Source organism: Etheostoma cragini, chromosome 23 (assembly GCF_013103735.1).
Source record: "Etheostoma cragini isolate CJK2018 chromosome 23, CSU_Ecrag_1.0, whole genome shotgun sequence".
NCBI classification, from domain to species: domain Eukaryota; kingdom Metazoa; phylum Chordata; class Actinopteri; order Perciformes; family Percidae; genus Etheostoma; species Etheostoma cragini.
Genome location: NC_048429.1, coordinates 10,273,439 through 10,299,253, shown reverse-complemented (window position 1 = coordinate 10,299,253; position 25,815 = coordinate 10,273,439). Strand labels below are relative to the sequence as shown.

The 25,815-nt window shown below is 38.2% G+C and overlaps 3 protein-coding genes across 5 annotated transcripts; 2 read left to right on the top strand and 1 right to left on the bottom strand.

Moving 5' to 3' along the window:
• Nucleotides 1-787: 787 nt before the first annotated feature.
• LOC117938396 (tetraspanin-8-like) lies at nt 788-9,837 on the top strand. Of its 2 annotated transcripts, XM_034862961.1 has the most exons (10): nt 788-1,037; nt 2,483-2,548; nt 3,520-3,639; nt 3,816-3,893; nt 5,438-5,533; nt 5,827-5,919; nt 6,192-6,263; nt 8,086-8,169; nt 9,055-9,478; nt 9,536-9,837. In XM_034862961.1, the coding sequence occupies exons 1-9, from the start codon at nt 978-980 to the stop codon at nt 9,187-9,189; spliced, it is 804 nt and encodes a 267-aa protein (XP_034718852.1). In that variant the 5' UTR covers nt 788-977; the 3' UTR covers nt 9,190-9,478; nt 9,536-9,837. The 2 variants fall into 2 exon arrangements, with proteins under 2 accessions (XP_034718852.1, XP_034718853.1); XM_034862962.1 differs by lacking the exon at nt 8,086-8,169.
• Nucleotides 9,838-12,410: 2,573 nt separating this feature from the next.
• LOC117938397 (tetraspanin-8-like) lies at nt 12,411-19,050 on the bottom strand. Its single transcript, XM_034862963.1, has 9 exons — nt 18,787-19,050; nt 17,623-17,688; nt 17,046-17,159; nt 16,802-16,876; nt 16,566-16,664; nt 15,223-15,309; nt 14,650-14,709; nt 14,062-14,145; nt 12,411-13,894 (listed from the first exon to the last, which is right to left on the bottom strand). Exons 1-9 carry the CDS (start codon nt 18,865-18,867, stop codon nt 13,790-13,792), a joined length of 771 nt encoding a protein of 256 aa, XP_034718854.1. The 5' UTR covers nt 18,868-19,050; the 3' UTR covers nt 12,411-13,789.
• Nucleotides 19,051-19,856: 806 nt separating this feature from the next.
• Nucleotides 19,857-25,112, top strand: LOC117938401 (ras-related protein Rab-19-like). Of its 2 annotated transcripts, XR_004655376.1 has the most exons (5): nt 19,857-20,883; nt 22,832-23,015; nt 23,382-23,485; nt 23,586-24,023; nt 24,353-25,112. XR_004655376.1 is itself a non-coding variant. In XM_034862969.1 (4 exons), exons 1-4 carry the CDS (start codon nt 20,689-20,691, stop codon nt 23,772-23,774), a joined length of 672 nt encoding a protein of 223 aa, XP_034718860.1. In that variant the 5' UTR covers nt 19,857-20,688; the 3' UTR covers nt 23,775-25,112. The 2 variants fall into 2 exon arrangements, 1 of the variants encoding a protein (XP_034718860.1); XM_034862969.1 differs by having other exon boundaries at nt 23,586-25,112.
• Nucleotides 25,113-25,815: the final 703 nt, after the last annotated feature.

The following is a 25,815-nucleotide window of genomic DNA, read 5'->3' as shown; positions in this document are numbered from 1 at the left end:
AATCTTTCTCTCTCTGCCCCTGCACCACGACGCACACAACAAAGTCAGCCATCACAATAAACTAATATTCTCATCCAAACTGATCTGTTCCTGTTGTTTCGGGCAGAAAAAAACACTTGTGTGTCTGAGGTAAAAGGCCCAGAAAGCCATTTAAAATATGAGTGATGGCTTTTCTGCTAATTATATAATCTGTAACAGCACTGTTATGTAGTATATAACACAGTGTACAGTATTTGATTTATGTTTGCAGTACCTGCACAATGTCCTACTCACAGCAAACAAGCTCATCTTAATCTAAGCTATTGTCATTCACAAAAATGTCTGTAGAGAAGCGCTTCCAGGACTCAAAATGTTTGTTTGAGGTGCTCTTTGGATGGAACAATCATATATAGCAAAACTCAGGAAAAATCCAAGGCACTCTCACTGGAAAAATGAAAAAGCCTTTATTGTTGTATCTAGTCATCTTAAACCTAAAAACTACTTTGACGCGTATTGGCACACAAGCTTTCGTCAGCGAGTCAACATATTGTATATTAATAAGAATTGTAATAGTAGGTGAACAATGTGTCTTTAAAGCAAAACCTTACATAAAGGCCTGGGGTCTGCACTGAGCAGTTAATTCTGGACTACAGACAAATCACAAAATGCCTTCAAGACAAACAAAAAACAAGAAAAATCTATAATTTTTAATCCATTCCTGAACAATCTGTAATATTGCTTCTCCACAAATGATATTAATTAATTCCACCCACACATATATGCAGCCCCTCCAGATAGGCAGGGCCATTCACCCAATACTTTCACTAATGTCCTCCCACATACGCCCATGCACAAACACCAAAGGGGCTCTGAGCGCAACAAGATGAAAAGTTTCTCTCTCTATTTAAGGAATACACATCTCTATATCCTGTGGACTTCTCTTTAGGAAAACTTTAAACGGTATTCCAAATATTGACGGCGAGTTTGAGCGCAACACCATGGGGAAAGTGAACGTCTATTTGAAGCGAAACTTCATAGTAATGTTAAGTTTGATCGCGGTAAGTGTTCGTATTTTTCCTTCTGCTTCTTCTGCAGAACAGTTTAGGCTACTAAAAATAAAACCAGTACCATTGTAAGTGTAGATTATTCAACGTATTATCCGTCAAACTGTGGTTGTATCAGATGCTTATATCTACAAATCGATTATTTCAATTCAATTGTTTTCAGAGCAACTTATTAAAGAAGTGTGATGAGGCCTTATAATGGTGCTGCAGATGTAGCCTGTTGGAAGCGAGAGGAAGTGTAGCTTGTTATTAAGAAAATGCAGACGTTTATTTTGAAAAATCAAAACTTGTTGGAATAAATATTCCGAGGAGAAAGTGAACTCCCAGTGGTTAATGGGCACATTGTTAATCGCTAAAGAAATCTCTCCAGATTATTGCGAGCAGTTGTTGTTATTATTATTACATTTTTTTGTAATAGCTAATAAAACAGCCTTTTGATACCATTTAATCATATAGAGCAACAGGAACTTGATGCTTGACTGCTTACTCAATATTATGAGAGACATAAAAACTGAATGTGCATGGATTTATAACCTAAAATTTAGTTTTTATTCTTCTTAACTTTCTCTTCTTCATCATTATTATTACATACAGTAGGCTACAACATGTGGTCTTGCTTGTGTCCTCCATGTACAACTAGCATTGTTGTTGTTTTTGAGGCTGGGGGTGGCCTCTGTTGTTTAGCAGGCCATTGAGCCTGTACATTCACTGCACAATGGGACATACTTAACATGTGTAGACTATTAGCAGTTATAGTTATATTTGTGCATGCAAAAGAAGCTGTGTGCTGTCATTTAGGATGAGAAGGTTCAGTTTCACCCTTACTGGCGTAAGAGCAGTAACACAGGAACGGTAGTTTAGTTGCACCCCAAGGTTCCGACCTTGTTTGTTCGTGTTTGTGAAGATAACAATTTCTGTCTAGAACTTGTGAGACACCCCCCTGTGGGGACAGAATAGAGTCCCAGGAAAAAATCCGATCAGGGTTCATTCTCAGACAAGATCTTGGTAGACCAGCTCTGACTTTAAGTGTCTGTTGACAGGGAAACGTATATGCTGATTGTGAACCCACAGCTGTGTTGTACTCTGATGCTGGACTCAGTAAATTTTGTTTTATCTCAGATTGATCCTTGTGTTCTGTTAAACATAAGTCCAGTGAAAGAAGGTGTGGGAATTAGTAATTGGAGTCAAATTTGACAGGCCTTAGGGCCTTTTTACAGGCCTGTCTTTTGGACAGAATTCCACATTAAACACATGCTGTGTGAGCAACATGCTCTTTCTTAATGATTTCAACTGTTGGGGGAAACTATTTTCTGGCAATTTCTTTTGCAGTACACAATGAACAATGTTGCTATGCATTGGACCTATATGTATGGCCCTGAACGTGATGCTGGTGAAGATGATGATAATGATGATGATGAAGTGTGTTGGTGCTGTTGCAGGTTTGCAGTGTCTTTCTGTTGGGATTCACTCTGTTCAGCCATGGATACCACTACCAAAATGAAGAGGTACCACTTATTTCTCATAATTTCTCATACAAGGGATCATATAATGGTTTTGCATATTTTAGCCTGCGACAATGTATTCTTCAATAGTATAATGGGCCATTTTAAAATGTTCTTGTTAATCAGTGTGCAGTATCAGCATTAAGCCAACCCTAACCCCAAAAAAGTCAATCAAGCTACCGTAAATAACCCATAATAGGCTGTTCTTCTGCCGATGGCTCAGGTCATTTCGAACGTGGATTAAAACATTTAAAATAAACCTTGTATTGCTAGTGTGCCATCGAGCTAGTGCCTTAGGTTGCTGAGCCTACAAAATAGTTTATCAGCTGCTACTGTTAAGAAAAGAATTCTAGGCCTATTTAAAAAGCTATGCATTTGTATGCTGTTCCAGCCATCCCTTAGCAGACCAGTGACCAAACAAGTGAGCAAGTTTTAAGTGTTTGTAACAGAAATAAACGTTCAAATCTAACGCTCTGCAACTTGCATTTTAAAATTGTAATTAATTGTAAATTATGCGTAATTCAAAACTGGTATGGTAATTTTTACTAAATGTGTTTTATGCCTAAAGTTATCTCCTCAGTTATTTCTAAATCGTGTTGCTGTTCTTAGAGCTCAGTATGTATACACATACAGTAATAGCATATTCAGTGACTGAATGGTGACCTATCAAACTTCATTGAAAAAGTCACTCCACCTGAAATCTTCCTTTTTCCATTGAAAGCTTTGTACATGTATTTTATTCAAAAACACCACACAACTGAAATATTATCCCTTGAATAACTCTGTGGAGATATTTGCCTAAACTTACCTTGACATTCATAAAGTTTTTACATAGTTGCAATCTGTGTAGAAACTGCCAAAATTGACCTTAAGAACTAAAAGCAACAATTCAGACACTCCAGCAGTGTGCATGCATGCTGTTGTCCTTGTTCACCAAGCATGATGATCTGGTTCTCTGTTGGTTTTTGCCACAGATGGAAGAGGCGAACCTTTCAGGTATTCATACCATGTATATTATTTCCGGCATAACTCTGGCCTTGGCCCTCATTGGTGTATATGGTGCATACAAAGAGAAGAAGTGGGCGCTTATAGTGGTAGGTAAAGAAAAAAAACATTTTTATTATTATTAGTTGTGGTAATAATCAAGTACAAATGTCCTAAATTTGCTTGTTTGTGTGTGCGTGTGTGTGTGTGTGTGTGTGTGTGTGTGTGTGTGTGTGTGTGTGTGTGTGTGTGTGTGTGTGTGTGTGTGTGTGTGTGTGTTTCTCAGTTTGCAGTTGGAATGATCCTGGGCAGTATGTTCATGACTTTCATAGAAGTTATCGGACTGGCTGCGCTGCAATCACCGGTATTACAATGTTGACTTTGAAATGTATTGCCCTTTGCTAGTTTTCTTTTAAACCCAATACAATACGGACTATATACAGACTATTGCTAGTATCAAATATGCATTCCTGATTAAGTAATACACCAACAGTAAAAGGCTCATGTTTTTATTTTAAATAAAAGGCGTGGTTTGAAGTCATTTCACCCTAGAGTCATTTGCACCACAACCTCGAGCCAAATAAGGTAGTGTGTCCAAAATTACCTTAATTATAACTTGTCTCCTGCTAGCTGTACTACAGCACTTACTTTTAAAAGATACGTTAAATTAATAAATACTTTTGTTGTATCGCTTTTCGGGGTTGTAGTTTGTAAACGGTCCCTAAGCACTTGTTTTACTGTCGGTAGCAGTAGCAGCAGAGAGCGGAAGCTATTTGTACTACTGTAGAAGAATGGTACCATTCCTGGCTTTATTAGTGGGGTAATTTACGTGATCCACTCTTGGTTTCATTAGCGCCTGCAATAAGCCATTTGGCTAACTGAGCTAACTTGCCAAAAGATGGAAAAAAGGATTTTGGGGGGTGTTTGGCTCCAGCTCGTGGTGCAAAGGAACCTAGGGTGAAATTAATCCAAACCACACTAGTGCACCACAATACTGTTTCACAACTCTCAATACATATTTGCAAATCATATTGCTACAATACTACCCCTATTATAGGTTACAAGGCCTGTAGAATGCTACAGGCCTTGTGCAATTTATGTTAGAGCTAATAAACCGACAATTGCCAGTGGCAGAATCTAGAGCTTGACAGACATTTTTCACGTATATGTACTTTACTTGAGTAGAATCAACAGCGCATACTTTTGACTTTTACTTTGTCCCATTTTGCAACTTTCTACTCCACTTCATTTCTACAACGCCCTGTTACTTTTTTGCCTGCCAAGAACGTCTTCCTGGCCGTCACACGTTTGTCCCAAAAGTGAAGTTTGTTTACTATAGATATATATGGGTTGCTACCAAAGATCCTAGAATGCTAATCTTTGACCCAATCGGAGCCCTATAAGGCTCTGGACCCAATCAGGTATGATCCTTCTCACCAAAGAGTCTAGAATCCTGCCCCTTCCTCTTTTCCAATAGGCTTTTTTGTTATTATTTTCCGCATAGTCTGGTGTGTTGCCTTAGCATTGTAAGTCAGAATGTAAACTGGGCCATAGATGGTAAGCAGAATTACATTAACCTACAACTAACTTAATTAAAATGCCACAGCCCATACGTTTTTGTTTTTAATTATAAAAATCTACAATAATATAAATTTTTATGCAAGTACTTTTACTTTTAATTCTTGAAGTACATTTAAATCAGGTACTTTTACTTTTTTTTAAATAGCGTTCTCATTGTGGTACTTCTACTTTTACTGAAATAAAAATGTCTCTGGTTATTTGTACTTATACTTAAATACTAAGATTCAGTACTTCCTCCAACACCGCTAGTTGTGGTGAAAAACATACAGTAATATTTTCAAATTGCTAGTTGTCTAATTTGTTTTATATTCCTTTGTTTTGTTGCAGTTGTCTGAAGGAATAAAGAACCACTACCTACATATGCTGCCGCTGACTAATGCTAGTGAGAGCTCTATAGACAGCATGAATGAAATACAGATGCATGTAGGTAACCTTCTGTGTGAGTCTCTGTGTGTGTTCAAGTTCAATCATATTTTTGTCTAATCATTATTTTTAATCTCATACAGTAGCATTTCCAAGTGCTTTTTAAAGTGACAGACAGCACACATACAAACACCAACAAAAACACCTTGCAGTTGAACAGAGAAAAAACTACATTTCTAGTGCAATCCAGTATCTTATCTGTTGATGATACAGGCATGGATAATGTGTGTCTGAGGGCATTATTTGTCTAAATTTGGATGCAAAAACAAATGCATGCATATCTTCCTTCTCAGTTGCAGTGTTGTGGACTGGATCAGGGCTACCTGGATTGGGGCTACAACATCCCAGAATCCTGCATATGTGATGAAGAGTCTTATAATCCATGTGTAAGTGTGAAAGCTCAATTTTGTAACCTCTTGTGTACCAAGACCCACTGATATATAGTATGTTTTGGTAAAAGTCAAAGAAAACTGTTTATCATTATGGAACGATTAACATGGCAAAAAAGTCAAAGCCACTATGAGGTTGACATTTGTGGTTCAGAGTGGAAGGTCTCATCATCATCTTTGGATGGATTGTTGTGAAATCTAGAATATGTTAATACGAATATGAATTGTAATAACTCTGGTGATCCTTGATTCATGTCTGTGTATTCCAGGTGGCAGGTCCTAAAAACAGCAGTTTGTCTGAGCACATGGTCGATGGCGAGCCTGTCATGATTTATAATCAGGTAATAAAAACATTCACATTGAAATATTAATTTCTACAGTTACAGGTTAACGTGCAAACTGGAGACGGTCCTTCCCTTGAAAAACGGCCACATAAGTTGTTTGCTCAAGCAGCAATTATGACTTATATTTACGTTTAAAATGGCGATGCCCTCTAGCGAATGTAGTAGTTGTGACTGGAACAAAGCAGAAAGTAAGCTGATGAAGTATAAGAGCGCCAAATTTTCACCTTAGGAGATAGTTTGGATGGTGGATGGGTCAAACAAACAGAGGACTTTCACCCAGGAGACCAGAGTTTGTGTCCAGTTTGCGAACTTGCGTTGGCAAAGCAATGTGTTGCGTACTCTGCTTTACTGTACATCAGATTGGCTTACCCTGCTATTCTTACCCTTAACAATCTCACTACTAATGCCTGACCCTACCCAATCCAACCAAAAAGGCAATGAGTGCTAGCTAATTAGAGGCTGAGTAGAGCAGGACATTCCTCTGCCATCCTAGAAAACGTTAATTTGAGTCCCGTTTGGAAATAAAAGTAGACAACTTTTCAACTTTACAGAACAAACAGAGATACGTCACATTTTGCGTCACCAAAACCCAAACCATGATCTTTTTCTAAACTCAGCTAAGTAGTTTTTGTGCCTAAACTCAACCAAACTGTGACTGTTTCTGAACATTAGCTAGCTTTAAACCACAACCGTTACGTTCTCTGGTTTAGATATTAGAACGGAAAATGCTTATATGTGTAATTTTTCTTGCCACTGCTAGGGGCGCTAATTAATGACCAGCTGCAGGTCTAGTGAACATTGTTCTTCTTTGCTACATAAAGGTATTTTTACAAAGCCTCTTAATAAGAAGGGAGGTTAATACTTGTAACATCCTAATAAATTCTTTAATGTAAGAACTGACCCGAAATAAGAACTAGAAAATTCTGCAGAAATTTTAACAGTGTGCCTACTACTTGGTGCACATCCTAATAACAAAAAAAATTAAAAAAAATAAATTGCTATGGCAATTTCCTCAGTGAAGAATCCAGATATTCTTTTTTCGAATGTTTTCTGTTGGCAGTTGGTGCACCAAAGGTTTACATCCGATGGACTCCATAGTTTCATGTCTGCAACCTGCAGAAGATTTCCTACATTTTGACCAACCACGATGCATGAAGAGTGAAAACTATAGGAGAGAGAGCAATTAGTAAAGAAATTAGTAGTAAAAAATAGCTGAGAATTGTACTGCAGCTCCCCCCTCTGTCGTCCCTTCTAACTCTCACCATTCCGCCACATACAGACACATGGGATAATCTGAGGTGGTCTGAAAATGGGACGATACGTAAACTGTGATTTGGGAAAAACCGAGCTTAATATCTTAATGTCCATCGGGCCCAATAAATGCCAAAGTCTTGTCTTGGGTTTAATATTTAATTATATACAGCACGGTCCCAAAGAGGTGGCGTTTTGAGCGATGTTGAGCGATTTCCCAAAGATTTCTGATTAAAGTCTAGGAGAAATGTTTTGTAGCTTTTTGATGATTTCATGAAAACTACGCGGCAAATCTCTTTGAAAAGTCATAGCACACCCTTCGCGATCATTACACACATTTTTATTTATTTTTATGTGCACGTGTTGGCGCCTTGACTAGTAGCGGGACGAAAACGTGGCGAAAGATGAAGAATAAGTATGGGCAGTAACAGTCATTGCGCCGATTGCTGCTGTTGTAGCACATCAGCAAACTGAATTTAAAAAATATTCTGTTGTCTAAAACTGGTATCCAGCCTTTTTGACTTCTGACCCTTAAAATGAAGTTAATTGATCTGCTCTCCTGTTTCAGACATGCATTCCATTCTTGATTGAGGATGCGACAACGAGCGTGCGTAATGCATTGGGCTTATTTCTGGGATTGACATTATTCTGGGTATGTACTGTCAGTCTATGTTTTTGCCTCTATATTTATTTACTCTAACTTATCCACTCAATACCATGGTCTTCGTTTATACTTTTCCAGCTCTTTCCACACATTAACCATTATTCACAGCTATCGATGGGGGGTTTGAGGTTCTGATTATATTGAGGTGTGATGATACTGCAGATGTTCAAGTTGCCATGTTTTTGTGAGTACTTTAAAAAGTTTGTGAAATTTTGATTCACAGATCTTCTTTTCCTTTAAGGGAATGGCTAGTATTATTGGGGTGGGAAGTGTGGCTGAACCTTATGGTTCACTTTATTAAAAAGCAAGGCCCTCTCCAGCTTATTCAATATTTTCAATGGACAGTTTCTTTGACTTAGAAAAATGCAATATAGTCCCGACTAATATCTTTAAACAATGTAACAGTCGTGAAGAATACAGAGTAAAAACAGGGTAAAGCAGGAAAAAAGTCTATAAAAATCTAAAAATGTCTGAAATTTCAAAATCATAATTTTAAGCCTTGAAAGGTCTTCTAGGTGTTCTAGGTCTTACATTATTTTAAACAGGTCTTAATTGCCTTTTGTCAAAATAATGCAACCTCTAATGCTCATTGAAATGTTCCTGCAGCACTTTACAATGTTTTTTTCATAGTCCATGGTGTTTTAGTTCTTTCTGTAGCATGTCCAAATATAATACCGATAATGCTAATGAGGAAATCAGAGAATTGTGTTAGACATGTTTCCAGACTCCAACTTTGTTTTTGATGTTGTAATTTACATTGGGTCTTAAATTGAATTTATAATGTTCTTAAAAAGGTCTTAAAAAGTCTTACATTTATTTGACTTGGTGAAACCTGCAGAAACCCGGAATAAAACAGTGTTTCTGTCCTTTTAGATATTGTCAGTGGTGTTGTGCGTCTTCATCTTATGTCAGTTGAGAAAGAAGGACGATGTCCCTGTAGTGGTCTACAGTCCAGAGGCGAAAGCAGGCAACTACACCGTTCTGGCAGATGGTGCAGAGTACAACTGATTGGTACAAAACATAGTGTTTTTATGATGTTTGAATATATCAGAAGTTGCCTTCAACAACTGAGTTTGCATGAAAAATATGTACATTTTATTATTTTCTTAAAATGTATTTGTCTAGGTAGGATGTATTTGTATTGTTTTTTTTATTTAAACCATTAACCCTTTCTTCATTTTTGTCATCCCTGAAGATGCATGTTTTTACAATGGTAACATTGTGGGCTTTGGTAAGAAACATTTAACATTGTTAATATGTAATATAAGTATTTTTTTTGTTTTAAATATATATATAGGTGTGTGTATATGTGTGCATATATATATACAGTATATATATTTAAAAAAAATCAAAGATGTAACTAAAATACATATACGGCATAGTAAGTCTGAGACCTACACCCTTCTGCTACATAAGATATACAGTAATACTGTAGCGCATCTCCTTCCACTGTCGAGTGGTATTATCATCCCAGATTATAATCTTAATTGAACACCTTTCAGCCAAGAAGTAAGCATTTGCAAGCAATAAACTGAAGCGTATTGTTAGACACGGAAATAGAGATTACATTGAACACATTCAATTGAGATGGTTAAAGAAAATGCGTTTTTTTAAAAGCACTGGTGAAGATATGACTGTGGAAATATTTAGGTTATGGATAGATTTAATTTCACATCTGGGATTGCTCTGTTGCCTTCGGAAATTTCACCGGATTAAACTCTTTTCAGCAGGATGTCGGTTACCTTCCATTTAGTTTGTTTTGGACATTTAAACTAGCTAGACTATCTGTCCAATCTGAGTTTTCTGATGCATGACCAAAACAACTTTTGACCGTACATGTAAAACATCCCTGAATTCTTTGTGAACTAGCCAGACTTTCCTTTGCAGCTCTGAGGGAGAAAGGTCTGGCAACGCGGGACTAGGTTATGGATGTATTACTGCTTTTAAAGTTTTTTCCTTCTTCATTTTGTTGATTTACATTTTAATTAAAGAAGCTGCTGGAGCACTTACAGTTTTGTAGTTTTTCAGTTTTAGGATGTGATAGGTGCGTCCATTGGTATGTGTGACGGCCAATTGCCTATTGTTTTGTGTCCTTGTACCTTTGTTTGCTTGTGCACTTGCAGGTCTGTGGCTGAAGTGCTAACAATGTAACTAAGAGCACCTGGCCAGCTCTCCCTTAACCCTGCCTGTTTACTGACCAGTGTGTAGCAATCCTTTCATCCAGTACCAGCATCAGCATTAATTCACCTTTGGTTAGCTTTCGATCCCACATGAGCCCTCAACATGTTTTTTTCAAATTTTTAATTTAGAAATTAAGAACAATTACAAGCAATCACAAACAATGCAATGAGACATAAAAATGTGTCATACATCAAAAGAACGCAACAAAAAGAGGGATGTCCACAGCTTACAAATTATATGCAGAGACAGACATACTGTAAACAAACGCATACATAAACAGACAAACAAACACACACACACACACACACGCACACAGACAGACACAAGACAGGGGGCCAATCACATGCGCAAAAAGCTACAGCATAGACTTCAAGGATTCAGGAATGCCAAGCCAAGCGTCCAAAGTCTCTCCTGGCGCTCCATTCACACGAGCTGTAGAGAGCTCCATGTACAAACAGACAAGTCCAACAGGCTGCTATCATTTACTAAGCAGCTGTAAGTCTAGCAAATACAGCACGTCTTTGGGGGTTAGAGATCTGAAAAAGGGGATTACTCATTCAAAAGTTTAAACTCATTTAAATGTAAATAAATTTACCAATAAATAAATCTGTCATCCCAACAAAAGGTTCCTCTATAAATGCTTAGAGCAAGACAGTCCAAATGCAAACATCTTGTCAAATGACACTGTATTCTGATAGCGTGATAGTAGTTACCCACTATGTCATATTGATGTCAACCATGGCACACACTATACTTGGAACAAAACTTGCATGTGCTCACCAGCCTGCGAGCATAAGGAGGATTGTTCAGAAAAAAACATCAAATAGCAAAATAATCAGGAAGACTGTACAATATGTGCTAGAAAATATGCTGCAAATGTATCAAACCTTTATGGGTCATCCAATGTCCTCTCCTCCTCCATCTGGCCACAACATTTCATCAACATCACACTTGATATCCTCCATTGGAATGCAACAAGGGAAACATCTTTTGTCGCCATCCCCTACGACAATCTGCTGTGATATCCTCAACTGTCACTGTTTGTTTTTGGTTCCTCTATACTGTCAGGAAATTACAGTAAATTGTTCCCAATCTAGCCTAAACCTACCTATCTGACAACTTTTTCAACAATACCACATAACTATTATGTGTCTAATCTATGGGTGACAGATTATTGTGATGGCTCTATTTTGCATGTAGGGATTTACACAATGAATATGTGTATAATTGCACTTGAGAGTAATATATTTTACTAGCAAATAAATGCAAATACATTTTGATCTGCAAGGCTTACTCGTGCATTTTGTGCCTGTGCAATTAAAAATGACTAGAGTCATATGAACCACTCATATAAATAGTTATATGGTTTGATAAAGTTTAATTGTCATTCGACGATTGTGCCAAAGTGTTAAGAAGAACGGAGAGTACACAGGGAGGACTGGCCAGGTGCTTGTTAGCGCCTCAGTCACAGACCTGCATTTTTACAAGCACAAGGCAACAGCCAGTATTTGCAGGATCAGAATGGAAGGTACAAGCGCTTATGCCTGTCCCTCCACCTCCCAATGAGATGTCAAGTGTGTAACCTTTGCATACATTTTTGTCTGTTTCCTTGTTTGCATTCGTGGAGACTGTGAGTTTGTAACATAGGACCAGCTTTTTGAAGTACCTCAGGACACTTTTTTAAACCAGCAAAAGGACATGTTGAGTAAAATAATATTCATTGTCTGTTTTTAGCGGAAAGGATGTGTAACTTAAAAACATTCTTATAAAAACAAGCAATGATGAAATGTCATTATTTTTTCGTATGTAAACTAAGCAGTGGCGAAAGAAGTTGCAAATGTCCAAATAATTCATACTTCATTACAAAAAGTGGAGTGAGGTAAAGTAAGTACAATATTTCCGTCTAAAATGTAATGGAGTGGAAGTCTAGTGTAGCATAAAATGGAAACCCCTAGGTACAAGTACCACTAAATTGTACAGTAGGTTACTTAAGGAAATGTATGCTTTTCAGCTCTAAGAAACAATTTCAAAATAAAACATCACAGGAACAAGAATCACATATTTTATTCCTGCTATTTACAAAATATTACAGTAATTCATTCCATAAATAAATAAAAACAGTGTATAACAGAAATAAGAATACCATACTTGGCAAGAGTATATTGTATATTAGGCATTAATGGTTAAAGTGCACAGGTAGACATTGGATCTGCTGTGTCAGAGGAAATTCATATGACAATATATCAGTCAACGATGACATTTCAACCGCAGGCAGCTCATGCAGCAAGTCATTTTAGGAGTGATGTGGCGTAAAGGCTTCTTTGGTGAGAGTGGCATCAGTCGGGACATTACAGTCTCTGCAAGAATATTGTTGACGCGTTTTCTTACAGGAGCCTCTCACAACCTGTCTGCAGTGGCCTTGCCAAAATGTCTCCAAACCTTGACATCAAACTTTTGCAGGCAAAATAGTTGAGGATTTACTGCATGTCTACTTAATGTGCAACCAAACAGAATCCCCTCTCCTCCTAGTGGGTAACATGTACACACTAAATATGCCTCAAGAACAATTTAATGGAGTAATGAAGTTTCAAATATACATTGTGCATAACAAGGCATCAAGACAATCTGTTGTCCCAATGAGAGCTGTGGCTCATTCCGTCGTCCAACCTGATTATTTATCTAAGGAAATACATTGCTCAATAATAAATACATGGTTATATTTCAATCAAAACACTTTGTAAACACTGTTTATGAAATGTGCTACATAACGGTTATTTATATTATTAATTGTTCAAAGATTATTGGTTGCTCTAATGCTGAAAATTCAATGAGTGAGTTTTAAAGTATGAAGTATGAATATTTAAACGTGTGCTTAAAAGAAGTTGGTCCAGTCGTTAAGAGTTAAATTAAACTAATTAATTGTTATGGTTTTAGGTACAGTAGATGCAATTAGATATACTGTATATCTGTCTTTCCAAAGACTCAGTGATGTATCCAGGTATAAATGAAATGGACTTAATAATATCTGAATATTATCCAGATAAGACAACATATACTGTAAATAACAAAATACTGGGATTGGGTCTGGCTACACAAAGAAAACAGATGCCTGGTTAATGCTTGGAAAGATATAATAATTTCGAACATAATTTCAGAGACATGACAAAAGCATTTGAAAATGTGCTGACCATTAAACATATTAATTTCAATAAATTGCAATGTTTTTACAGCAGCAGGACAAAGGAAATTGATCTATGCATGTATATTACTTTTCAATATCAGTTACATGCACTGACAGGAAATTATGATGCCAACATAAGTTGCTATAGCACAAAATAGCCAGGTTATGGTATCCAGCATAATGTGCAAATACAAATCAGGTAAGCTTGATAATAATTTGAAGTGTGTATCAAAACATAGGAGGTGACTAGAAGGCACCAGGAACATATCGGTTTGTTAGGAGAAGAGCCATGAACTCCTGTTTCCTTTTTATCTGGCCCATCAACTTGATGCTCATGACCAGTAGAACCACCTGGGAAGGCAACACACAAGAGTTTCAAGCATGATGATTTGATGACAGAACCCTTGTGTAATATGTCTACTTCATGACAAAGAAGTATCTGTATGTATTTGTATAATGCAAATTATAAAGCGTGTAAAGTCCTACCAACCATATTAATGTGTGAAAAGAATACATACCCAAAATACTCCACTTCCGAATTGAACAGCCATCGTCAATGAGAATGCAAGCTTCAGTTCGGAAACGTACACATGTAGGCAAGGCTGTGAAAATAAAGTGCAGGTTTAATGTTAAAGGAACACACCACTGTTTGTTGAAATAGGGCTTATCACGGTCTCCCCTAGCTGTACTATTGGGACTATATTGGGTGGAAGCACAGCAAAAGCACGGTCCCAAGTCAATGACTGCCTAGAAAAGTGACTATTCTAAATATGCATTGCTATTTGACCTCGTGAATACGCAGGCCCCAAAAAGTAATTCGTTTTTTTTTTTTTTTTCTCACAACATGCTAACCAGCATAGGATTTCATTCACTAAGCAAAGCTATTCCGTTGGTCATGTTGTCTTCCACTGTGTCAGATTAAACCTACTGAAGTGTACTGTGAAACTATACTGTTTTCCCAACATGAGGGTCGGGACCACTACAAGCAGACACTGCTTCAATGTGAGAGGTCACCACCAGCCAAAAGTGTTGGGAACCAATTTAAGTTAGAGAAAATACAAAAGTTGATGGAACCATTTTTCAAACCAATCTTTACGATCACTTACCTCTTGATAAACATACTGGTTCTTTGGAGCCCCGAGTGTGGCGCTGCCCCGTAGTCGAATCTGGTGAGGTGTACAAAAGTACCAGGGATGAGCTTCACTCAAAACTGGTGAAAGGTGTGTGCAACATGAGTAAAATGAGGATACATTAAAATCTAACCAAGAATTCTGTTCCTAGTCTTTTTTACATTAGTTTGGATCATCACTCCCATCAGTTTTCATAACATGTTACTTCCAAAAATGTGATCTGCAGCCGCACTGTAAACATTTATTTGAATTTGTGGAGCTACTTCAAGGTTTCAGCTTTGAAACTGCAAGGCTTTTAAAAACATGTTTGCCTGTTGCTACACTTTCTGCAAAACAGACATGCCATCAAGCCGTTCAGTTGTAGTTTTTTTCTTTAGCAATATCGGAATGTATTTCAGTAGTACTCCAGTCAAACACATTCTCAAGATAATGTTTCCCTCAAATGTCTTACTTGACTAAAAGCCCATGTGATGCTACTGGACCAGAAATCCTAACGAGTGATCTTCGGTGCTTATATTCTGCTTGTCCGGTATAAAGGAAGATACTCACGCATTTTCCTGGATATTGACAGTTACAGGAGGCAGGGATGGAAGCGCCCCAGTCTTTATAGCCTTCAATAAGACCACAGCACTCAAACTGGAAGTGACAAACACAGACACAGGCTAAGTAAGTAGTAAATTAAAACAGATAAACCAGAACAAAATGCATTACACAATATAACATGCAACAGGCACATAGACATGTTTAAGGCACAAATGATGACCTTTTAACGTATTGGCTGGATTTGTACAGGAAGTGATTCCCCCAGAGATACCTCTTTAAGATAAGACACACCTGCTTTCCCGGCCACGCCCCAAAGACTACATATACTCCTGGTGTGGCTTCACTCATCTTTGATTGCCACCTGGGTGCTCTGTGTGACTTGTGAGTCTGTGTATGGGGATTTAAGTTGTAAACTCTACCAAAATGTGTGTGTGGGTGTGGAAGCTAGTATCTATCTGCCTCGGTTGACCAAGAAAAAAGCCCTAAAAACACTTCTAAGTTAGCTGTAGTCCACAGTAAGCACAAGTTGGCTAACTGCGGATGTTAGTAGCTTGCATGATAAACCACAAAGTTTTCATCATACTAATTATACAAACAAGAAGCGGAAGGTGTCAAGTGTGGCAAACCAGCATAGGCAGTCTGTGGTTTTGATACCATTGGTTTATTTAAGCTATGAGGTGTGCCTCCCCAGTCCAGGCATTCACTGAATCAAGCTACCACATAGACATGGTACACATTTTATTTTAAATTTAGTGTGACTTGCCATTTCTGAAGATATCATTATTTTTGGTGTCCCTTGCAAATACATAGCCATAAAGCTTAGAAATGATAGAAGACACTGTCAAACTTGCCTAAGAATAATCACATTTTCAGTGTTTCTTATCAAAGAAAACCAGTGATGGTTTTCTCTACCCAAGGGTTCACTGTAAAAAAGGGACTGTTACTAGCTAATTCTGAATTATTTTAATGGTGCCAATTTCACAAATTGGCACAAAATGTGGGGCTAAAATCTAAGGCCACAGCTAACTGACTCTATAGCTCAACATACCACTTCCTTTTTACTTGCATGAATGGTTACATGCCAAATTGAAGAAAGACAAAGAATAATATGAGCCGAAACAATAAGACGTTGCTTAGTCTTGGAGATATTTAAGCTTTTAAAGATGAACAAATGGGACACACCATTTAATTGTGTGGTGAACAAAAATAGAATTAAAGGTTTTATTTATTTTCTATCTTCATAAGAAGGAGGAATGTATTATCTTGGGATTATGGGCAATTCTAACATCAAGTTATGTATAATATAATAAATACATTTATATTTTAAATATAATTGTATATATTCTTACTTCTTTTTGAATACTATACAACAGGGTCCTGTTGGCTTTGCTGGTTCCAGTTAGTGGCATCATGGACAACAACTTAGTCTCCTCGCGGACCACACGTTTCTGAGGACGTACAAATCATGTTAAACACATTTATTCCTTGTGTATCAAGACATACTAGTTGCCTTTTAATTCCTTAGCATTACATTGTGTTAATAATCTAAATTTGATCATAAAATCCGGGCATTCAAGTACTATACCTCATAAACATCTTGGTAACTTAGTGCTGTTCTCACAATTATTGTTTGACTGGCTGCTGCCATCCCAGTTGCATACTGCATACACGTAAAGCATTAATAGTATGTGGAAAAGAAACATCATTTGTAAAAAACACATTTGAACACATACTTCAGTCTTACACTGGCAAAAAGAAAATATTACAAGGACACACATGCAGTGGTAGTACAAACACCTGCAGCAGTTGTTTTTTTTGTTTTTTTTTACCAGAATCAAACACCATCTCTTTCCTGTACAGGCTCCGACCACACCGAGCACTGAGAGCAGCAGGCAGCCGATCTCTACCAAGTACATTATCACTACAGAAACAGTGGACACAAGCTGAGGAGAAAAATAACATTGGCGTTAAAGGGATACATTGATTGGAAAATGACCTGATCAACTATTAGCATGTTTTGAATGTTACTTATTGTTATATTGTTGTCACAGATGTATTTCCAAGATAGCAGGGGCTACAAAAGAGGTTAAAGGTCAGGGTCAGCACCTGAAGATAAGTCACTGTCTTGCCCAAGGACACTTCAACTAGCAGATGCTTGCCAACATAAGCCATGTTTGGCTTAAACTCAAGTCCTCCGAAGTAAAGACAATATAAAAAAGGCACAGTTGTGTATTCAGGTTATATTGATGAAAGACCAAGTAAAGCCATGTATAATCCCCCAATTTTTCTGTTTTTGCTCCTTTTTTAAAGTCTGACAAGATGGAAGTTATTTTTGCCTCTGATGAATGATATCTGCTTAGGAAATCCTTTTTCTCTGCTCAGAAGAACATCTGAAGTCAGTCTTACTTTGCCAGTTTGTAGAAGGTCTCTATGCCAAGCTACTGTCATCGTCAACATGAAGGAGCACAGAGCCTTTTGGAGAAAGGAAACATAAAAACATGTTACGTCTGCAAGTGAAGAAGACATTTAAATACCTAAAAGTGTAGAAGGCCACACAAAAAAAGAAGGACATTATTTTTTTAGTTTTACAAAGTCAGTGTGTCGAGCGTTGTTTCCAATCTGTAGCCTGTAGTGTTGTGTCAGCCATTGGAAGAGTATCACCTTAAATGTTTTAATGTTTTCATAGTTTATTTAAATGCTAATGGATGGCAGTAGCACAGCTATCCAGGATTAAGATATAACCTTTACATAGGGGTGGGGGTTACGGAGAAAATCAAATATCCCAATATTTTTTATATATCGATACCACAACGATAGTGTAGTGTTGACCATTGATGCTTTCACAAAATAGTTACACAATGAGATTTTTGATAAATAAAAATCAGTAATGTGGATATGAGGACTAAGTGGGTAAAGGCAAATAGTAGAACAGTAAGAACAGACTGGTAAGTTCAGAAAATGACATCACTTTAGTGTAATGCAGCCTTTAAAACAAGAAAGAGACAACACTTATGCCATTTTACGATATTACGATATCCAAAATCTAAGACGATATCTAGTCTCATATCCCGATATCGATAAATTATTGATATATTGCCCAGCTCTACCTTTACAGGACGGTAATATCACAGGCAAATCGAGACGTATACCGCATGACTCTAAACTCCCAGCTGAGAAACCCAAAGACACTGTCAACGGTAGCATTATAAGGACATTAAAGGCATTCTGTTGAGGGGGGAGGTGTGAGGAGGGATAGAAGAGAATCGTTATGGTATCCTTTGTAAAAAGCAAATTATTACCACCACTATGGCGTCTTTTGATTGTTCCTCATCACTTTCATTGTGTTTAACCGGAATGACATGTACTGCAGGAATGGCCACATTGTATCATTCTGATGGAGGGGATTCGCTGCAGCGTGTTTGTATGTGAGACCGTTAGCATTATAGTGCAATTATAGGTATATGGGTCAAAATAACAGCAATCAAATCAGACATTTCCTCAGAGAAACATCCTATAAAAGACAAACACTTGATTTGCATTCGAAAACTGTGAAATATAGCCTATACCTACCATATGCACAGCGTTTGCAAAAATAAACGGCCTTTTCAGGCTCGTTTTATCCGCCACCACGACCACTGCGCTCCGATGCATGCTGCTGCTTCCTTCCCAGGCTTTTAAACTACCTTTTACATAAAGTAAATATAAAGACTATAAACCTATGATTATGACTGTAAGGGCATCTACAATATCTCTCCGCACAGGACGTCACTGTGATGTACTGGGTGAGGGGTCTGTGCTGCTTTCATGTGCAGTCGGAAATGTTGAAATCGAGGGGATTAGCGCACGGAATGATGTTATTCAGCGACGACCAAAGGGATTCAGGTGCAATGGGTGTGTGCATTATGAGCAGGTCCGTAAAAATACTTTACTGAAACACACCCCTTGGCAGCAAAAAACAAAAACACCATTTTATTGTATTTAGGCTATTCAGTTAAGTCATTATACTGTTAAATGTTAAAATGCTGTCTTGCTAGTTAAAAAGGGTAGTCAAATTTAAATAAGTTAAGTCTAAAAATACTTGACTCAGTAACTTTAGAATGTAAGCTCCACTCAGGTTTCCAAAACTCACATTTATAAAGCCTATGTAAAATATAGAGGTCATGACCTCAGTGACCTCATACAGCCCTTCATATGAAGATATTGTGATTTTCTCATTGTCTATGTCTTTTAGAGGCCCATTACTTTCATCCATTGCCTTGAACATCAGTTATAGTGGACAAGAAACGTAATCCCCCTTTTATTTGTCTCTACTGTCTAGTCCACCTTGACAGCTGAGAGTGTGCAAAGCAACTCTCCTGAGTTTAACCAGTTGTTGTTGAAATTGGCAGAACTTCCTTTGAAATCCTAGCGTCAAAATGAGTTTGAACTCCCAAAGTGTTGCATTTTGGCACAATGACTGCATTTCCCATGATCCCACAGCCATAATGGGGCTGGGCTACTTTCCTATTACAGGTTGGGCGGGTTTCTGTTGTTTCCACAGGTGCTATTAAAAGAGAGAGAGAGCGAGAGAGAGAGAGAGAGAGAGAGAGAGAGAGAGAGAGAGAGACACACGCACACACACACACACACACACACACACACACAAACACGCACACGCATGAGGCTATAAATCCGTAAAAACAGGAAAGGTGATGACAGAAGGCAGAGAACCTGGTGTAGGAAAAAAGAAGCGTGTTTGAAAGAACAGCAGGTGTATTGGACAGAAGCCTGGATTACAGACAAGGATCCTTTTAAATTACATTTTATTTAAAGGAAGTTGCTTTTCCTTTTTAACGGACGGACTTACCAGAACCTGTGCAGGAGGACAAATGTCTAGGATGTGCTTTCTTTTGCTCTGGGCCACAAAGTGGGTCAACACCTGAGAAGGAGCTGAAAGGAGCAGCAGAGACTGAGGCAGTTTTGTCCTACTGAATGAGCACACACAGGGGAGAGACAGCTCAACTAGACGAGCGTGGAAACACTTGATTTTTTAAGCCACTGAAAACAGTTAAATATTCCAAGTTGCTGCTTGTGTGCCTTGTATTTCACAATGTGTACGCTCTAAAATGTTCACATTTCAGACTTCAGACGTTCAAACTTTCTAAACCCTAAACTGGTTTTCAGGCTACATGCTGACCAATGTAACTACATTTACCCTGCTGCTGGAAATCTAACTTTGTGACCAATTGTTTTCACTAGGAGGAGAAGCAATGGAGACAGTCTTATCTTTTTTAAATTGAACTTCTCAATATAAATGCATTTTGGGATCTGTTTTCTTTTCGAGACTCAGCCTTTATTCAAGTGTAAAGATAACAAATCATCTCTTGGCCTTAAAGTCCAAACATTCCAAGTGATCTACAGTAGAAGGGGAGGTCATCTCCTTCATTCCCACAGATTCACATCCACAGTAAAAGACTCTACTGTACCTCCAGCATGCAGACTTCAGGACCTGAGCATGATGACTCTTTTGATTTTCTGTTCAAGATCATCCTGATTGGAGACTCTAACGTAGGAAAGACCTGCCTTGTTCAGAATTTCAAGTCAGGGATTTTCTCAGAGAGACAGCAAAACACCATAGGAGTGGATTTCACTGTTCGGACCGTGGATATTGATGGGAAGAAAGTTAAGGTTGGTGCTGCATGTGGTGTGTTTGAGTGTGTTGATGGACATACAGCCTTAATTGTGAGGTCTTTAAGGTAATGTGTGTGTTGAGAAGTTGGTGATAAGAATAGAAAGAACTTCAAATCTCCCATATGTAGACCTTTCTGTGAAACCAGCCATGGATTCATTCATTTTCTAAATAAGGTAATTGATGTAAATGTTGTAGTCAGTGAAGCCATACTGTCAACATTGGGCCTACCAGCATGTGACTGTGGATAAAAGGCAAAGTATGAAAGATTATTAGATGTGAGAGCTAATGACCAGCCTATATTCAGGTCTTGAAAGGCCTTAAAAGCATTTAATTCAGTTTCCTCAAAGTCCTTATAAGGTATTGTAAATGTCTTAAATGGCAAAGGCAGTAATGTTAGGTATAAAACAGTTCCCAATTTAATTATATCATTAGGAATTATTGTTGTCTGCTTCTAGGAAGCGTGAAACATAATGTGATACAGTCATGCAACAATGCTAACAGCTTAGCTAAGTAATAGCTAGCTAATGCTAGACGAGATCTTCCCTACTGTTTTCAATAATTTTTCCATACTTTGGCCCAACTCTGAAACAGTTATTAATTGGTTATCCATGTGGGATCAAAATGTGTTAAATTTAACCAGGTCAACCCTGCAGAACCTGTGACTATTGCACAGTAATGGCTGCTAAGTGCCTGGATCCTGGATGCTGGTAACAAAGTACGGCACAATTTGTAAAATACAACTGTCGGAGTGACTTTGTACAACTTTGTGAACTTGCCTAGGGATAAATTACACTACATAGTGAGAGGTGTCATTGGGTTACAGTGTCAGTTAGACTCAGGCCAGAACCAGTCAGACCAGCAGCGTACTTGAAATACCTGTCCTTCAGGTTGCTCTGCTTGAGCTTTTGTGCAGACAAAAATAAACATGCAATGACTTCCCTGTGCCACCATTAAGATAGAAAAGGAACTAAATGATTTAGGTGGACAGTGATAAATGGGAGAAATTACATTTAACACATTGTACTTGGTATATCAAGACAGTTGCTTTTTAATTCCCCATTTAAACACTCTGTTTTTAGGAATGAGACAATCACAATGCTTTATAAGGTCACCACAAGGTTGTAAAAGTGCTTGGGAATCATAAAGAGTTCAGGGTTTAAATGAGTCCAAGTAATGACACCATGACACTCCTTGTTTATGTGTTTCTTTTAACCCCCAACTAACTATTCAAGCCTGAGGCAAATGTAATGGCACCACTAAATATTGAGAACAATTCACTTTAGTGTTAGTCCGTATCATGGACCCCTATGGCCATGATAAGTAATAGCTGTGCTTTCATGTCACATTCTGTATCCTTGAATTCTCTGGCAAGTTCTTGTAGCTATTTTTTTCTGTTTGGCTTTGGATGCCGTTAGTTATTAACGCACAACATGAATCAAGATACTTAATGCGTTCTTTATATTTTCCACATAAAGCGGGAGTCATTTAGTCGTTTTTAAACGCATGTTGCACACAGTCAGTGTCATGTTTTTTTACAGGTCTATAATAAATACATTGACGTTTTAAGTTATGATATAATTAAAACAATGTACTGTATGAAAAAGTTGTGATATGATCTGGTTTCTAAGCTTGTCTAGAGGAATAAAAGTGGACAGTAGAAGGTTCACAATCTTCAAAATTGACACAGCAAATAATGGTCTTGTTGGATGAGTTCAGATTGGTTGCCATGACAGCTGTTACCATGAACATGGTCTGTCAGATGCCCAGGGAATATTCTGCAGGGGAAACCCTATTTCCCATAAGTGTGTGTGGGTGTATGAGGTGAACCGTCATATTCTATTGTCATTGTCATTTTGTTATTTATGTACAGTACATTCAGCCATTGGTATTTAAGCCATCCGGCCGTCAAAGCTGATTCCTTATTCTTGTCTGTGTGGGTTACAGATGCAGGTGTGGGACACGGCAGGTCAGGAGAGGTTCCGTACGATCACGCAGAGTTACTACCGCAGCGCTCATGGCGCCATCATTGCCTATGACATCACGCGACGCCCAACCTTCGACTCAGTGGCTCACTGGATCAAAGAGGTGGAGCTCTATGGAGCAACCAATGTAGTGCTGGTTCTCATAGGTGTGTGTGAATGTTAACATGTAAACATGTGGGATGCATGAATGCAGTATGACTACATTTGAAGGGATTTGTATAAGACAAAAGCTTTGGACAAAAAGACCAATTAATTCTCCTAATTAAGGTCAACAAGTGTGGAAAATTCCAGTTTAACTTTACTGGCTCATTTCTATTACATTCCACTTAAAAACTTGTGTAAGCAGTAGTACTTTCAGTAGCCTACTGTGTGTACACTTAAATGTGTTGAAACGTTGACCTTAGCATGTAAATTAGGTACATTGATAAAATTATTTACAGGACTTTGGCAATACAGACTCCTATTTTCAGGGATTGTTTGCATTTCTCACCTCCGTGATTGTCTCCATGTAGGTAACAAATGTGACCTGGAGCAGGAACGTCATGTTCCATTTGAGGAAGCCTGCAATCTAGCAAAGGAGAGAGATGTACTAGCTGCTCTAGAAACATCTGCAAAGGTAATGAGTATACTCGCTTATGTAAAACACAGAGGAGTGGCTAAAAAAATGTATCTTGAGTCCTCTGTCTCCTCCTCTGTGTCTCCTTCTCTGTGTCTAGGAGAGTCAGAATGTGGAGGAAGCTTTCACCTTGATGGCCAGAGAGCTGATGTCTCGTAACGGCCTCAATGTCCACCAGGGAGACTCAGAGAGCCACAGCACACCCCGAGTTCTTCTCCGGGCTAACTCTCGGCCAGTTAATGGCATAGTAGATGCCTACACGTCATCAGAGAAGAAGACATGTTGCTGATTTAGGACAGGAAAGAGCTGAAGGACGCTTTTCTTCATAAATGTTGAAGATGGGGATGTCCCTACCCGATTTCTACCGGAAACCCAATTTGTTCAGGTTCCATGCCTTGACCAATTGAGAACCCTGACCCCAACCAGTCAAGGTCATTGCCTAACTGAACCATCTACGCACATCCGTAGAACAAATCAGGTTTCTGCTGTGCATCAGGCTGCCACCGGGAAATGAAAGAAGATCAAAAGATCCATGGATGTGGAATAAGGCTGGAGAGGCCTCAAGGACCAAAAATCTTTGCATTGAACAAAGTCTAGGTGATTTTTGGAAAGTATTCAAAAATCAATTCAGTGTACTTTTTGAAGCTTACCTGACCCGAGAGAATTATTCAGCTTGTACTACAAGGACAAGAACCAAGCATGGTTAAATGGGTTCTGAAGGGGGGGGGGGGGGCGGCAGACAGTGGTAATGGTTGTGATCAGCTTTGGGTAAAGTTAGTAAACCAATCTCATTTATATCAACTAATCCTGGATTGTTTGGGTGTTATTTTTTTGAGTTTTCACTACCAAAAGTAATCAAAATCTGAGTGTAAAGAATAAGGCATTTATGCAGTGGTTAATTAGTTACCACAACATAAAAATATTCCAAGCATTCTTTACATTTGCTGCTCTCAATCACGTTATCCTTAACACAACGTTCTTTGCGTGGTATTTTTGTTAAAATAATGTCTTTAAGCTTCGCTCTGCTGGTAAGTATTTCACCCACCTCTTGTGGTGCCACTATGACAAGCTGTGATCCTCTTCTGCTGCTGTTTGACTTCATAATAAAGTCTTACATGGTCACAAATGTGCATATAGTATGTGAATGTCTTCCACATCCTGTTGACTAGTGAACACTAGATGGTACTGTGCTGCTACACATGACCTATACTGTAGCTGCAGGTTGGTTGCTCATCAAGGTGATACAAAACATCTGTGACTGCACTAAGACAGAATTACCCAGGTTTATATGCAACCGGAAATAGGAACATCCCTTTTCAAATCACCTTAAAGGCTGAACTTTGCCAAAATCACTTCCTGCCAACACAACAGTCAAACTTAAGTAACTGAGCTGACAATGTTTACACCCAGGATATAAATCTGTGTTTCTCTTGCCAAGTTGGCTGGCCTAATTTAAACATCAACATGGAAGTCATGTTGTGAGACTTGTACTGATGGTTATATTCTTACACTGATACAGTTAATCTGCTTTTAAGTTTATTGGTTTAGTGAATGGAACAATCCAAGAGTAGCCTTGTCTATCCAACATCTGACAAGCAATAAATGATTAATATGACTTTAACAACAAGTTCTGCTAAATTTGTAATGTGGTCTGTGTTTGAGTCCTTTACTGACAGCGGGGAAATGAATAATCCTGGTTTTAAATTGTGTTGGGTCCCAAAACGTGACATAACTAGGAATACGTGTGAGCATGATAAGAGTTAAAGATTAAAAAAAAGAAAAGAAAAAAAAGAAGGCTGTTGTGTGTTGGTCTCCAGCACACTGGGTGGTGCTAGTTGACGATCAGGGAAGACTGCGTTTCCCGCTTTGGGCTTCCAAATTCCTATTTCTTTTAATATACTTTTATTTTTTCGTGCAATTTTAGGCTTTTATTTTCACAGGAGAGATAAAGACATGAAAAGGGAGAGAGGGGCGGAATGACATGCAGCAAAGGGCCGCTGGTTAGAGTCAAACTCACAGCATCAAGGAGTGAACCGCTATACACAGTATGTGCGCCCGCTCCACCAACTGAGCTAACCCGGCCACCCAAATTTGGTCATTGACGGCATGTTAAATCATTTGAATAATGATATGTGACCCTTTCAGTAAAATGAGGAAGCTACTCGATTCCGATGTCAAATATCACTGTTAAGGTTTGATTTCAGGCCTTTTATCTGGAAATTGTAAGACCTCCTTAAAACTGTGAGTTGCTGTATGATGCAATACATCCCCTTCTCATCATATATGGTGGTTAAATGGTGGCAGTTAGGGTTGGGTCAACAAGTTCAGTG